General features: G+C 39.9%; 1 protein-coding gene across 1 annotated transcript; it reads left to right on the forward strand.

Annotated features, from left to right (window-relative positions):
* Nucleotides 1-3,873: 3,873 nt before the first annotated feature.
* On the forward strand, nt 3,874-12,402 carry DTD2 (D-aminoacyl-tRNA deacylase 2). Its single transcript, XM_086463304.1, has 3 exons — nt 3,874-3,981; nt 9,968-10,037; nt 12,077-12,402. Exons 1-3 carry the CDS (start codon nt 3,874-3,876, stop codon nt 12,400-12,402), a joined length of 504 nt encoding a protein of 167 aa, XP_086319430.1.
* The last annotated feature ends 2,049 nt before the right edge of the window (nt 12,403-14,451 follow it).

A 14,451-nucleotide genomic window follows, 5' to 3' on the forward strand; every position in this document is an offset into this window, starting at 1 on the left:
ACGGGACTGCTATTCCATCCCATTTCTGCTGCTTGACTTACACTAGGGAAGTTCTTCATGCCCTCTCTCCACCTCCCTTACTTAAATAGCCCTGGAGGAAGGAGGATGATGGTTGGGAGGCAGACATACTCCTGACCTTAATTTCTGGACAACGCTTTGAATAAGAGAGAAGTCAGTACTAAATACAGTCATCATAACATGTCTGCTTAGACAATGAAATGATTCTAACATCACCACCTAATCCTCTCTATATCCATATCGCTGTTCAGACGCATCTTCTCTTTTCCAGCTAATCAGCATTTCAGCTAGCAATTCTGAGGCTGTAGAAAGAAGAAAGCTTAACCAGGTCTTGAACTAGACTGAGAAACAGGCTACCAAAAAAAAAAAAAAAAAAATCACCAAAGAGCCAGCTAGCTCATCGCAGATAGCACGAGTAGGCTAAGTAGCTCAAAAACAGAAGTAAACTGGGAGCAAAGGAGAATAAAAAGGGATCATCATTCAACAGATAGCAAAGGACTTGACTCAGTTCAGGATTTAAGATTGTAAACATCACTTCAAAAATAAAATGCACTATGATTCTGAGCTGTCTTGTGGCTGTTTTAACATCTTAGACTAAAGATAGGCAATAGCTTTTTTTCTTTCTTTCTTTTGAGGGATTGATCTGTTGTTTCAGCATGACCAAATTAAAAAACTTACTTTATTTAAACATTAATCCCAGTTTACAAAGTATTTTGTGGAGTTTTCTTTATCTTGTGGTGGAAATTTGCAATTCATTGCTGCAAATTCTGCTTTCCAGGACATCTCTGATGAAAGAGTCTTCTAACAGCAGTCTCTAAGAGCTAGCACAGCAGTGTCCATCAGTTCTGCCTTCACTTCATAGCAGTAGTGGCATCCACCTGTGATTCTTTACTAAATGTTTCTAAGTGATTTAACTAAGTACTCTTTCTTTCTTTCTATGTGCCCTCTACTTGTCTTCTTTCCTTTTTTTTTTTTTTTTTTTTTTTTTTTAAAATATCTCTGTATGTGTGGGGAGAGTTCCACACTGGACAATGGAGAAAATAAAACCTTTAAATCTAATTCTTCCCTTGACACTCTGCAGCCTTTCAACTACATCTGACCCACAAGAGGTAGTTCTACCAAGATACAACCCTTACCAGCAACCTATTTTGTGTTGTTGCTACCTAAGTGCCACTGCAGCTTTGTATAGTTTCTCTTCAAAAGAGATGACACTACCTAGGGGCACTCTGTTGATGTGATAGCTGCTTGAAAGACCTTTGATCATATTTTCAGACACCGTAGACAAAGGAATAGAATCCAAGATGGATCTTGTCCCTTCAAAGTTCCAGTCAACAACTGCCCCTGCCAAAAGGTATGCAACACCAAAATTAATACTAACAACAAAAAAAAAAAAAAAAAAAAAGAGAAGAATTCAAGACCACTTGAGATCATTTTGGTACTGAAAGACCTCTAGCATTTCATCCTCTGATAAAACAGGAAAAAGCCAAGCACCCGCAGAGGCAGAGCTCCCAGCACCCACCCCCCTCTTCACAAAAGGATTCATTCCATTAAATGTACATGAAATATGCATGACCATTCACACAAAGGGTAAGGAAAAACACATGTCCACTGAAATTTGTGAGAAATGGTTCATACCGCCATCTGCCCCTCTGAAAGAGAACTGATGTGAAAATAACCAAAATGTCTCCTTATACCATTCTCAAAATACCTACTCCCTGCTCCAATGACAACAAGCAGAGAAGATACAAGAAATATACTGGGACAGCTGTCAAATCAAAAACATGCAGAAAAATGTCTTTATATAATAACTGATAAAAATATCAATATATTTCACACACAGATATATTCTTTAGATGTCAGGAGGTTCTTTTCTATATAAAACCCACAACCAAATCCAAACTCTCATATAAAACTTAACCAAAAAATTTATTATCATTCTTCGGCATACAAAGAGAAGCCCTTAACCTAACTACGGGCCAATAAGAGTCAAGAAGTTCAAGATGCATTACAATAAAAAGAAAAGATGATGTAATTCCACCAAGAATCCATAAATAAACAATGATGTCATACTAATTTTTCTATATAGCTTCATAGGCATTTGTGTTGAAACTTGCACATGAATAAATGTTCTTCATGAAATCCTGGTGTAAATAATAGTACTGCAACAAAGAACAATCAATATCCTTATATATTAATATACCTTTGTTATCTGCTTACATAATTTGCTCAGACTATATAATCAATTTTCCTTAACAATCATTTATATCACAAATACATATGGAAAAAAACCTCACTTTAAATGGATTTCTACCTCATTAAACTCTTCTTAATGAGTTTGGGGATACAGCTTTAGAGTAAATGAGCAGAAGGTATTTTAAATAAAATTAGCTGAGTTTAAATAAAACCAGCTCATACTTAACAATACCCTATAACTAGCAAAAATTAGCTAGTTTGTGCACTAACCACCTACTGTGATTTCCTCTTCTTCCATAAAGGTTTGCTTTGGGAAGAGCAACCTCACTGAACACTCATGCAAGAGAGAATATAATTTTGACATAACAGACAGAATCCAAATACATCCCTATGTGTAACACTGGCTATTCATGACTGCATGTTGCCCCTTGCTGTGCAATAGTAATCTTGAGCAATCTTACTCTAGGACTGAGGCCAGGTAACAACATTTGGCTTCTTACCCACACTGCTATGTATTACTTGGGGTTTTTTTAAACGTGGTTGAAAAATAAAAATCTATAGGCTTAAAATTAATTCAGAGAGAGATACTGAATTCTGCATCACTCTATCCTGATTTTGCTGAAGCCAATGTTATTCAAAACTTGTATCTGTCAGAATTCACAGATGGGAAGAAGGCACAACTCCTCTAATTTCACAGCTGTTTGATGAATATCAGGGTATGTAGCCAAAAACTGGAAAGATAACAAAAGAAGCAGTTGCAATACTTTAACTCTTCCCATTAGCAATGGGATCTCATTTCAGAACTACGCACTTTTTTCCAGATCATGATTTTGATCCCTAGCTATCCAGATCCCTTTTAACTGCACTATTTTCTGTTCCCTCTGCTCCAAAGCAGTATCATTGAAAAGGAATACTCCAGCTTGATAGGTTCATCTCAGTCACCTGAAACATAAACATTACTGGTTTTGAAAGAAGCAAGTGACAAACAATATTGAGATTAGTAATTTTCTTTTTCATGCAGAAACTACACAGCATACTATTCTCACCCCAAGCATGCAACATTTCCCCACCAGAAGACACGCAGATTTTCCATTTCCCATAAAAAAACCCAAACAAACAAACCCCACTTCCAGCTAGCCGTAGGGGATCGCTAAGCTCAGCTGCAGAAGCCCTTTTGTTTATTCTGTTTCAAAGCGTGTATCCTTGCTGCCTGCCCCTCCTTAGAGGTCATCAACAGATGACAAGCCTTGTTTTACCTTCTGCAAAAGCTATATAGTATTTGCTGATTTTCTCTTACATTTTTAGCACGGGCTTTCTTTATCGCCTGCGTGCCACCTAAGCTGCTTTTAAATATTAGCAGAGCCAAGCCGCTGCCGCCCTGCAGGCCCCACCGTGAGACCCTCCCGTGGCGCAGGTGATCGGCCTGCCCTGCTCTGCCCTGCCTTGCCCGTCAGTCCCCCGCAGGCCGGCGGCGCCGGCGTCCCTGCCCCGCCGCCTTCCAGCCCCCTGCGATGGCAGCCCGTGCCCCGCGGGCTCCCGGGGACGGGGTACCCAGCCCCACCGGGTACCGACGCGAGCAGCCTGCAGCGCCGGAAAGGCGTTACCCGGCGGCAGCGGCCGGCCCAGGCACCGCCCCCGCCCTCCGGCCGTGCGGGGCCCGCCATGGCGGCGGGGCGGTCGGCGCTGGCTCGGGCCCTGCTGCAACAGTGCGTGTCCGCCCGACTGCAGGTGAAGCCGCCCGAGCGCGGCTCCGAGGCGGAGTGGGTGGAGGTAACGACCGCCGCAGTATCGCCCCTTCTTCCCTCGGCGGGGCGGGAGGCGGCGGCCCGCGGCCGCTCCGGGGCGGGCGGCAGGGAGACGCGCCGTCTCTCGGGCGCAAGCGCCGGTGGGAGGCGGTGGTGGTCCCCCCGCCTCGGCAGAGGGTGCTCTGGGTGGGAGCCGGACCGCCGGCCGTTCCCTGCGGCGGGGTCAGATGAGGGATCCCTGCGGTGATGCCCGCGGGGCCCCAGGTGGGCTTGCTGCCGGTGCTCGCCTGCAGAACCTGCCGTGGCTGCTCGGGCTGGCTCCTCGGGCAGCCGGCTGCGGTGGGAGCAACCTCGGCGGGGGGCCTGGGCCCGGCCCCGGCCCCTGCTAGCAGCCGAGCGCACGCCCAGCCGCTTCTCTGCCCCGGCCGGGGCGGGGGAAGGACGAAGAAAACGAGTGGGTTAGAGTCAAGTCTAGAAAATCGCTTACCGGTTACCGTCACAGGCGAAACAGACTTGACTTGGGGAAGTGAAGTTAATTGCTAGCTAACATAAGTGTTTGATTAGTGATTTGAGTATTGAAAAAACACACAACCAAAAGTTTAGACATTTGAGGACAACACCCCTCCTCCTTTTCCAGGCTAAGCTTCACTTCAGAGACCTCTCCTACGCCATTCCTGGTTTCCACTCCAGAGCCCTTTCCTTACGCCCTTGTTATCACCGAAGGTTGCACTCGGTCCCTTCAGAAAGGCGACAAGAAACAGGGGGTTGGGACCAGTGCTAGTGGTTTCTCTCCGCTTCTCCTTCTCTCCCTGTGCTCCAGGATGGGTCCTCCTTAGCCTGCACAGTCTCTTCAGGAGCATGGCTGCTCCACCACAAGACACCTCCTTCCCCTCTGAGCTTGTCCCCTTTTTGGCGCTATCTGCCCTTTCTTAACTACACTCACAGAGGTGCTACAGACTTCTCTGATGGGCTCGGCTGCGGACTTTCTTAATTGTGTGATAGCGTATGCTTGGAGCAGAAAGGCCAGGTAGAGCAATGGGACTATGGCAGGTCTGTTTGTTTTGGTGTTTTTTTTTTTTTCCCCAGACCACTAACCAAAAATGAAATTTAGGATGTAGACCACCACACAGCCTGAGGGAAACATTGTAATTTCCCTCTATTTCTCCCATAGTTTTCTGTCAGGAGAGGTAGGTAGGTCTGCAGACTCTGGGCTGAGTGCTGTGCAGGGTTAATTACTGAAGCATGAAGGCTGCCCTTGGGATGCACTGTCCTCCTGTAGTTGTCACTGTTTACAGGTTACCTACACTAGAGTAACTCATCTATGCAGGTGTCAACTATTTAGCCCTTGGGTTTTTTGGTTTTGCCTTTTGTCCTTCTTAAAGACTACTACAATGGAAGGGGCTAAATATAGTCACTTGCGTAACTTTAAAAGTAAGAATTCTAGCGTGTTTAGAGGGCTTATGAGTTCATTCAACAAATATGAAGAGAGGGATTTTTTAAAAAAAAGAAGTCTGTCCCTAGCTGTTTCCACTGTTTGACTTTCAGATTGTTCTTAAAACATTTCTTTCCTTGTTCAGAAGAGGCAGGTGGATCTGTAAGACCTACTTTCTGACAGCATGATCTGGGAAACCAGAATGTTTTACTCAGAGGAAATACGTGTCATCTCACAGATACTGTTTGGCTGAAGTGCATCTGTAGGTATTGCATTATTAGCCTCTCAGTGTAAGGTTAGTTATAGTGAAAGTTGCTCAGCACAGCATAAATTAACTGTAGGGGAAATATCCTATTTCTGGCTTACTAATCTCGGAAGTAATTGTAGATATAGTAAATAAAAGCAGAAATGTCATTTTGCTGGCTGTCTTTTAAACTATCTGAAAAGAGGCATATGTTATGGTTTAGAGATATCATGACTAACTGTATTAGAAGGAGGTTATGTTGTTTGTATCTCTCATTTGAAGTTTTAAATGGCTTAACCAAAATCACTGGGAAAGTAACAGCACTAAAGGAATCTGCAAGAGATTTGGGTGGTCTCAGCAGCAGGTATCTTTCAGACATGAACATTACTCATATTTGTCGTGGGTACTTGGGAATCTTTCCTGGCTACCTGGGGCTTTTTAAGATAAATCTATTTTAATGAGAACTAGTCGCTGTGCAGCAAATAACTATGGGAAGTTTGTAGTTTCATTAATATGACTACTTTAGAGGTCATTGGAAGCAATCTTTGCTGCTGATGTATTCTAGTAGTGTAATCTTACTCCCTATATATGCATGTCAGTGCAAAAATAAAAAATATAGATCTCATAAACTATTATTTGTATAAACCAGTGTGTTTCTGATGATCTGTAACAACTTAAAAGTAGGTCCTCACCTTGAGAAATTTCTAGTGTGCTATAAGTGGCACATTATGTAGGTGGCTTTGAATAGCTTCTGAGCTTTGAGACACCCCTGTAGGTATTTTAGGAACTTCAGAGTGGATGTTCTTTATCTGGAAAAAGGTTCGGAGTGTACTTTATACCTACACATGAATCACTGCCTTCATTGTGTTTTCATGATTGAGTTTTTCAGGCCTGCTGAGGCTTACTGGTAATGGCGTGTCTTGTTTATGGGGAAACGTTGGTTAGATAGCATCCATAAAAGGTTTATGGGTACAGCAAAGTATCCATACTTAGGAGGAAAAAACTAAATTCTCCTTTTAAAGGCAGGGGAGAAATAAAGTGAGATTTGGTGTATTTCACAACTATGGGAGAAAAGAAACATAAATTTAATATTCAGCTAAAAAGTATTAAGTGCCTACACATTATGCAATGAAAACGGTCTTTCCCTTACTTCTCTTCCTTGATTTGTTTTCTGGTTAAGATAGCAAAAAAAGGTGCAAAGTACCAGGCACAGACTTGTTCTGTGACCTGTAGTAGATGATGTAATCTCTCTTTGCTGCAGCTGAATGTAAGAAATATGAAGAAATCTTCTCGCAGGGTAGCAAATCTGAACTTGGAATGGAGATGTCAAAGAATAACTTGTATAAGTTAGTTTCACAAACTGGCTCCCAAAGGATTACAAAGTGTCTCCATTTTCATTATCAGTTGAATCACATTTTCCTGAAAAGAAAAAAAAAAAAAAGGTAGAGTTGAGATAACGTTTTGCAGAATGTATTTGGGTTTTGCTAATGAAATCCTGAAAAATTCAGATGAATGTGTTTAGTAAGGACAGTGAGGAAGAAGTTAAGTTATTTGGTTTTCCTGCAAAAGAGCTAAAAAGCAGTGTTGGGAGGCAGCATTGCTAAGGCTGGCTCTATGGCCTTAGGGGCTGGGTCCTTCAGCCCTTCATGGTGCAGGTTGCCTGGTGTGATGATTACTTAGGACAGTTGTATAATAAGTGCCAGTGTTGCAAAGTAACTCGCTTTGCTGGTTTACTTATGTTGGCGTTTTACTGATAACAGTAAATCCACGTAGAGCACAGTTTTGCTGCCCAACCATCTGCCTGTCACTACGCAAGTTCCTTGCAATGGCTGTTTGTTTGCACATCAGCATGTTGAATTTATGACCTTCTTACTTGTGTTATTTTGCTTGATTTTTCCTGCGTTAAATATAGCTCTGAAGAGCAGTCAACTAGACTTTGATGGGTTACAGAGGACCTTCAGCAGTGGCAAGGTTTTCGCTTTGGTTCAAGACGTTTACACATTCCTGTTCCTTACACTGGTAACAAGCACAAGTCTTGGGATGCCTGAAACACTGATGTTAAGTTCAGAGGACTGACGTGCATTATTATTAGGTTAGCTCTTGAAATGGTGTTCAATTCTACATCTTCTATTCAATTAAGAAAACTAAAGAACAAAAAAGTAAGGCATAACGAGAGGTTGAAATATGGTTGCACATGTGTTGAAATAGCGTTCAACTGCAGTTTTCTGTCATAGTTGAAACCATAAGTTCCAACTTGCAAATAGTTGAATAGTTTTCAACTATAACATGATTGAAAAGTGTTGTAGAAGATCCTAAACATGCAATATAAATCATTTAACCTCCTGTCGTCCCTCTAATTTCCCTCAATAGATATCTCTCATCTTGTGTTTAGATGTATATTCAAAAACAGGCATCAAATCATGAGAGAGGCTGGAGAAATGAATGTTTTTACTTAAATCTTTAGCTGTCTGGCCTTAGGACTTGCAGATGTGACTTTACTTACCTTTTTGTCTTTTTAAATGAGCTGCCTGCAGAATATTGTTACTTCCGTATGTGAGACTGTACAAAAAATGCTGTCACAAGTCTCAGGATTAGAATGATTTTCTGTGATGTGTGCTGTATCACAGAGTCACTTGTTTCTAATGCAGTGGTCAGATATGGACAATGTAAATGCGTTTGGCCTATTTTATCACAAACATTTTTATTACTGGGTATGTGTGCATTTTTATTCTCTATTATTATCCTGATGCTGGTCTGTTTCTGGAACGAATATTTAGCTAAACATGTAAGGATATCTAACTTTTGGCAGCCTGCATTTCTCTCCCTTATTCAAACAGATGGTTTGAAATGTGATTTGAGGTTCAGGCCATCAAATTTCTTTCAGGGTTTATGAAATATGGCAGTCATTTGGGAACCTGTATAATATTCTGCAGTGGTCAAAATGAGTTTTGAAAGGAGCCATTTAAAGCTTTTGAAAGGTCTCAGCATGCAATGTTTTGGCTACGAAGAGCATTTTCTTTTTCCAGAAGTTAGTCACTAGAAAAACAGTTGAGAAGGCATCGCTCTTCTCAGTCATTGCCTTGAGCATTTTGTTTAATCTCTGCAGTAACAAAGGGATAAAATCTCGTGTGTATAGCTTTCTTTATGAAAAACCTTTCTCTTTTAAAGAAAAGGGGAAAGGAAAAAAAAAAAGAGGAAAAATTTAAAAAAGGTATTTTAAAGAAGCTATTCACATTTCTTATCCTTTTGCTTTGATAACGTCGATATTAATGTCTCCTTCCTGCCCAAGTCTAGTTAGCATCTCTTGGGTGGTATTTCATAAGCCGACATTGATTTTTCTTCTAACAAAATATAAAGATACTTATTCTTGACAAAGCAGTGGGGAGGTTTTTTTAGATACTGTATGCCTGTGGATATTGTATGTCTTTTTTTTTCCTGATGAAGTTAAACCCTTCAGGTATACTTCTGCATGAGACATAATTGCTGTTGGCTGAAGAGCCTATCACTTTGTCTTAATGTTGAACACACATTCCTTGTGAACTAACCAAGAGAGCAGAAAAGCTACACAAGAATTTCCTTGTGCTTCCTCCACAGTACAGACCTAATTCTTCCCTCAAATAGATAGTTCTTACAAGTATTCTCTCTGGATGCTAAAGAAATAGCATATCCTTTACTCTGTGCAAATCGGAGGAAAGGTCCCATTTCAACAAAAAGATTTCACCCAAACTGATAAATAATATTCCGAACAACTATATAATATTCTGAACAACCATAGTTATTGGTCATCATATTTAAATTGATCATCATATTGAAATCTTTAATTAACAGACTGTGTTTTTTCAGAATTATCATATGCTAGATTACTTTTAACATCAAAATATAATCCAATTCACTGACAAATCCAGTGATGTTTGTCATGTTTCATAATTAGAAATAAACTCATAATTCACACTGAAAATTATTTTATCTGTATGTTTGATAGCAAAAAAGCTTAAATTATTTCCTATGCTGGACTTAAGTACACTAATTCATCTTGTTACCTTGTCTATGTTAATACTGTATATTGTACCTCCCAACGAAATTCATCCTCACATGGAGCTAATAAATTGGCTTAATTGTATGTAGAAGTATTGTGCAGATAATCTGTGTGTATCTCATAAGCTTCCACAGTATGGTGTGTAAACTTGATGTCTGAAGCTATACTAAATAACTAAAACTACTCTCGGAAGCTTTTTTGTTGTGTAGTTTTGTAATTTTTTTTATACCAGTGTTAATGATAAGTCTGCATGGCGAACAATGAGAAATATTGACATAGATTTCTGTAATCTTTCGTAGATCCAGAGAGGGCTTGTTATCTACATATGCTTCTTCAAAGGTGCTGATGAAGATCTTGTTCCAAAAATTGGTATGATATAATCCTTATAAATTCTTGTGTTATTGGAAAAAGAGGAAAAGCAGTAGAGGCAGAGAAGGCAGCAGCCATTTGGAAAAGAAGTCAAAAAGCTATCAGATATCATCATTCCAAATCAATCACCTGGCTGAAAGAGCAGCTTGGTCAGCCTTGTTTCTTTTGACAGTTGCCCCTACCTCTCACTCTACCGTCTGCTCATGATCAACCTGTTAGAAAATCAATTCCCATGATGATAAAATTCTAGCAAACAGAAAAAGCTCTGCACCTGCTGTTCGACATACTACATGTATCAGGCAACAGGTTCAGTCCAGGACAGAACTGAATTTAGAGGAAACTGTTTTCAAATAATTCATGGCTTGATTTAAGGCATATTTTAACACTGATCTCACTGTATATATAGGATATTTAAAATTATAGCCAGTAGAGGGAGTTGGGTGGACAGCTAAACAGTGTCCTTCCCATCTCGTTTCAGTGATACTATATACACTGTTAGCATTTCAAGTGCAGTTTTCTGGTTCAGAAGTGATAACAGCAATATCTGCAGTTCTTTCCCTCTTCTCCACATACACTTTAACATTTACATCAAAGCAGAGAAGATGCTGTGGATAAGGTCAAATGGTAGTGATTTTATCTTCACCCACTGTTGTTTTGGCTTGAGGTTTTTTGTTTTGTTTCTGTTTGCTTTTTTATTTTTTTTTCATTTCTTCTCCCTCCTTTCCTCCATCAGTAGCAGTGGATCACCTGGGGGATTCCGTGATGTCATGTATTCCAGAAAAAAGTGCCCCTTTTCTTTTCTGTGCCTGGCAGATATTAGCCATTTCACAAAAGGTCGTGTAACAATAGTCTATTTCAGGCTACTTGCTGGGACCAGCAGAAAGTCCTGGCAGTGCACAAGCACAGGTGCTATCGAAAATGCTGAGAGCAGCTCCTGAGGGGTTCCCTCTTGGTCTTGGAGGGCACAGTCTTTCTGTGGTGCTAAATGAAGTTGAAATCTTCAGGTGTATTTAAAGCTATGGTAGGAAAATTGATTTTGTGCTTGTGAGAGTTTCATGAGAGTGTTACTTGAGAATAACAACCTTTTCAGCTGTGTGGCAGCTGAAACAGGCCAGGAAAAGAAAGTTCTGTTTCCTATTAGGAGATTCATGTACGACCATCCTCCTTAAGTGTCTGTCTCACAGAATACTTTTTCCAAAATTTATTTTGAAACTGTTTAAATTAGTGGTTTTGGTTCCTGAATCACAACTCAGCTCTTTTTGCTTCAAACAACATTAAACTTTTATGGGTTTGGACGCGTGACTAGTATCCTAACAGCTTTTACAGAGTTGGAGGAAGTTTGGGGGGAATGTTATAGAAACACTGGAAAATATAATGTTAGTAAATGCATTGATTTTATTTGCACGTTTATATATTCTGGCTTATTGGCCAAATTGCATCTCTGACCTTCCTGCCTATTTCCTCTCTCAAAAGACAAGCTGGCACCTGCGTGTCTCGAAGTGAAGCACTGAAGGGCACTCACTCCACTTGAGACCAAACTGCTGAGCTGTGGCTTCAGCCCAGATCAGTGCTGGGTCCTGCTGCAACCAGAACGAAAAGACGGTCAGGGCAGAAACTTCTCCAAAGTGCACTGGAGATGGTGTCATCTCCTACAATGTGTAGTGTTGTGCAAATGTTGCCTATTTGAGTATCGGGCAATTAAGTCAGGGTCACTAATTGGATCCTGGGTTCCTTTGCGGGTGTCAAACTAGAATAAACTTTAGGATTTCAGACAGCCAACCACTTCCTCCCAAAAAAAACCTCTTTAGACATATTATATTAATATAAATATCCTTCACATTCTTCACGATACTCAGACATCTTTGTTGGTTAATGGTATTTATTGACTGTCCGTGTTTCATTTTATTAATAAGCAGTTTCTTTTACTTGAATAGTTTGTCACGCATCACGGTATTTGTTGAATCTTGTTTATGATGTTATATTAGGTCCTGTTTAATTTACTTTAGTTACACGAACTCTTATTTTATTTTTATTTGCAGTCAGTATGCTGTTGAGTGTCAAATTAAGTGAAAATGAAAGTGGTGAGTACGTTTCCATTCTTGATTTACCAGGTGATGTGCTAATCATACCACAAGCTACGCTAGGTGGTAAACCAAAGGGAAGAAAGATGCAGTATCATGCAAACATTGAAAAAGAAAAAGGGCTGGAACTTTATTCTCAGTTTGTGACTTTGTGTGAAAAAGAACTGGCTGCCAATGCCAAATGTGTGGAAGCAGGTGTTCTCGTGAAGCACGGCACATATGGAAACAGGCAGGTGTTAAACCTGGATACAAATGGACCTTACACTCATCTGATTGAATTTTGAAAAAAAAGAAATGATGGATACAGTACTGGCTTGCTACTGTTGGTGGGGTTTGGTTTTTTGGGGTTTTGTTTTGTTTTGCTTTGTCATTTCTAGGCATTAGTATACTTAAATGGTTTGGGAGAAACACTGTAAGAAAGACTGTCACTCATCTGTACTGGTGTTGCCAATCCCATTAAATAGAAGGATACCTGAGACTGCTTTTTGATAATGATTATGTGTGTTTTGTATCCATATTCAGCTGAAGTGTGCTCAAAATAGTTGTTAATATTGATCCAATGAAGATGTGTAATTTGGAAGGCTTTATTAACGAAAGTGGGGTAATGCATTTGTTTCTTACTACAAAATAATGACAAAAGTACTACATGTGTTAGCTATTGTAAAGTACGCTTGAGGAAGCAAAGTTTATAGATTTAAAAAAAAGAATGCTGTAGATGTACTTATTTGTTCCCAGATTTCCCGAGTCAGACAATTTTTGTCTTTCTGTTTTCTATCCATAAAATAGCAATGCTTTCTAGCTTACAAATACATTGAAAACACAAATTCATTGGATTTTTAGCCTTTTAGAGAGTGGGTTATAAATAAGAAACTCCATCCCCTCATCCACAGTGTGTAGGGTTAGGACACATAAGGTAGTACTAGGTCTGAACATGGGCTTATCACTGCTAGAAGCAGTCACTGTCTGGAAAAACACGCTGCTGTTTCAGAAAGTGCCATTAGTTAAAAGACACTTAACTGAAAAATTAAAGCACTAAACCAGAATTAGTTCTGGTTTAGCCCAAACCAGGACAACAGGGAAGAAAAAATGAAGTGCATCTAGAAACTGAAGTCAAGGCAGTAGCACTGCATTGCTTTTTTGAAGTTTGCACTCCGAAATCTCCTCTGATGTGTTTCGATAGGCTGCTTGCTATAGCTTGGTCTGTGTCCTTGTTACCTTGGTTGTCTTGTCTACTCCATTCTTTCATAACCAAGCCTCAGGAAAAGGACTGAAATACGCAAATAAAAACAAAAATAAAAATGGTATGATGTATGCTGCCATCTCATTGTTCCCTCTGCCCCTATTGCTTCCTTCCAGCTTTTTGTCTATTGAATCCACCAGGCAGAGACTGGCTTCTATTTCTTTTATATACAATGTTGGCACATTTGGGGCCCCATTCCCAGCTGACCGCCTGTGAAGTACTGTCATAAACATTATTAACAGATGGTGTTAAAAAGATACAATGGGGAATTCTGTCTTATAAGGCAGTAAGAACAGAACAGCTAATTAAAATGTAGCAAATTCAGAACTGATTCAAGTGCATTCATCCTGTGAGTCAATTATCTCTTTTACTGCACCATCATGTTTTTGAAGTCCGTAATCTAGAAGGGTTCAAAGTGAAATTAGACAATTATATGGTTTTCAGTTATATTATCTAGATTTCCCATTTAAATAATAAATTATTCTGGAAAAGATGTAAAATCTCATGGTTAGTGAGCTTGCCAGCTTGTGCAGTCTTAAATTGTAGGTCAGTAGTTACAAATATTCTGTGCTTATCTTTATTTTTTAAAAAATATAACTGAATGTGTAATCTGTGGGCTGAAACTATGCCGTGAGAATCACATGTTTTTAACAGATACGAAGCTCATAGTTTTGATAAGAGAGTAGTGAGATTTTTCAGGTTAACATGAAGTATGGTTAATAATTATGAAATACCTAAGGATGTTGAATTTCTGGCAACTGGCACTCTCACAGTTGAAAACAACTGTTCACACAAATGGCTTGGCAATATTAGCTAGGTCCCAAATGACATATTCATTCATTAATAATTAACAGTTATGATAGACACAATATGAGTCATGTTCTAAGTTCTTACTAGTGACATGTAAATAAGATTGTCCTGATGTGAATAGCTAATACAAATTCGTTATGGTCTGAAACACTTTTATTCCTCTTTCTGTTAGAGGGCAAATCCTAAAAAATGCTGAGTAATACCACTTTTCACTGACCTTACAGGAGTTGTGGGTATTCGGTGTATCTCAAGAATTGATCCTTTGAGGTATAATACAGTCTGC

The sequence above is a fragment of the Leptosomus discolor genome, chromosome 3 (assembly GCF_034619465.1).
Source record: "Leptosomus discolor isolate bLepDis1 chromosome 3, bLepDis1.hap2, whole genome shotgun sequence".
Taxonomy (NCBI): domain Eukaryota; kingdom Metazoa; phylum Chordata; class Aves; order Leptosomiformes; family Leptosomidae; genus Leptosomus; species Leptosomus discolor.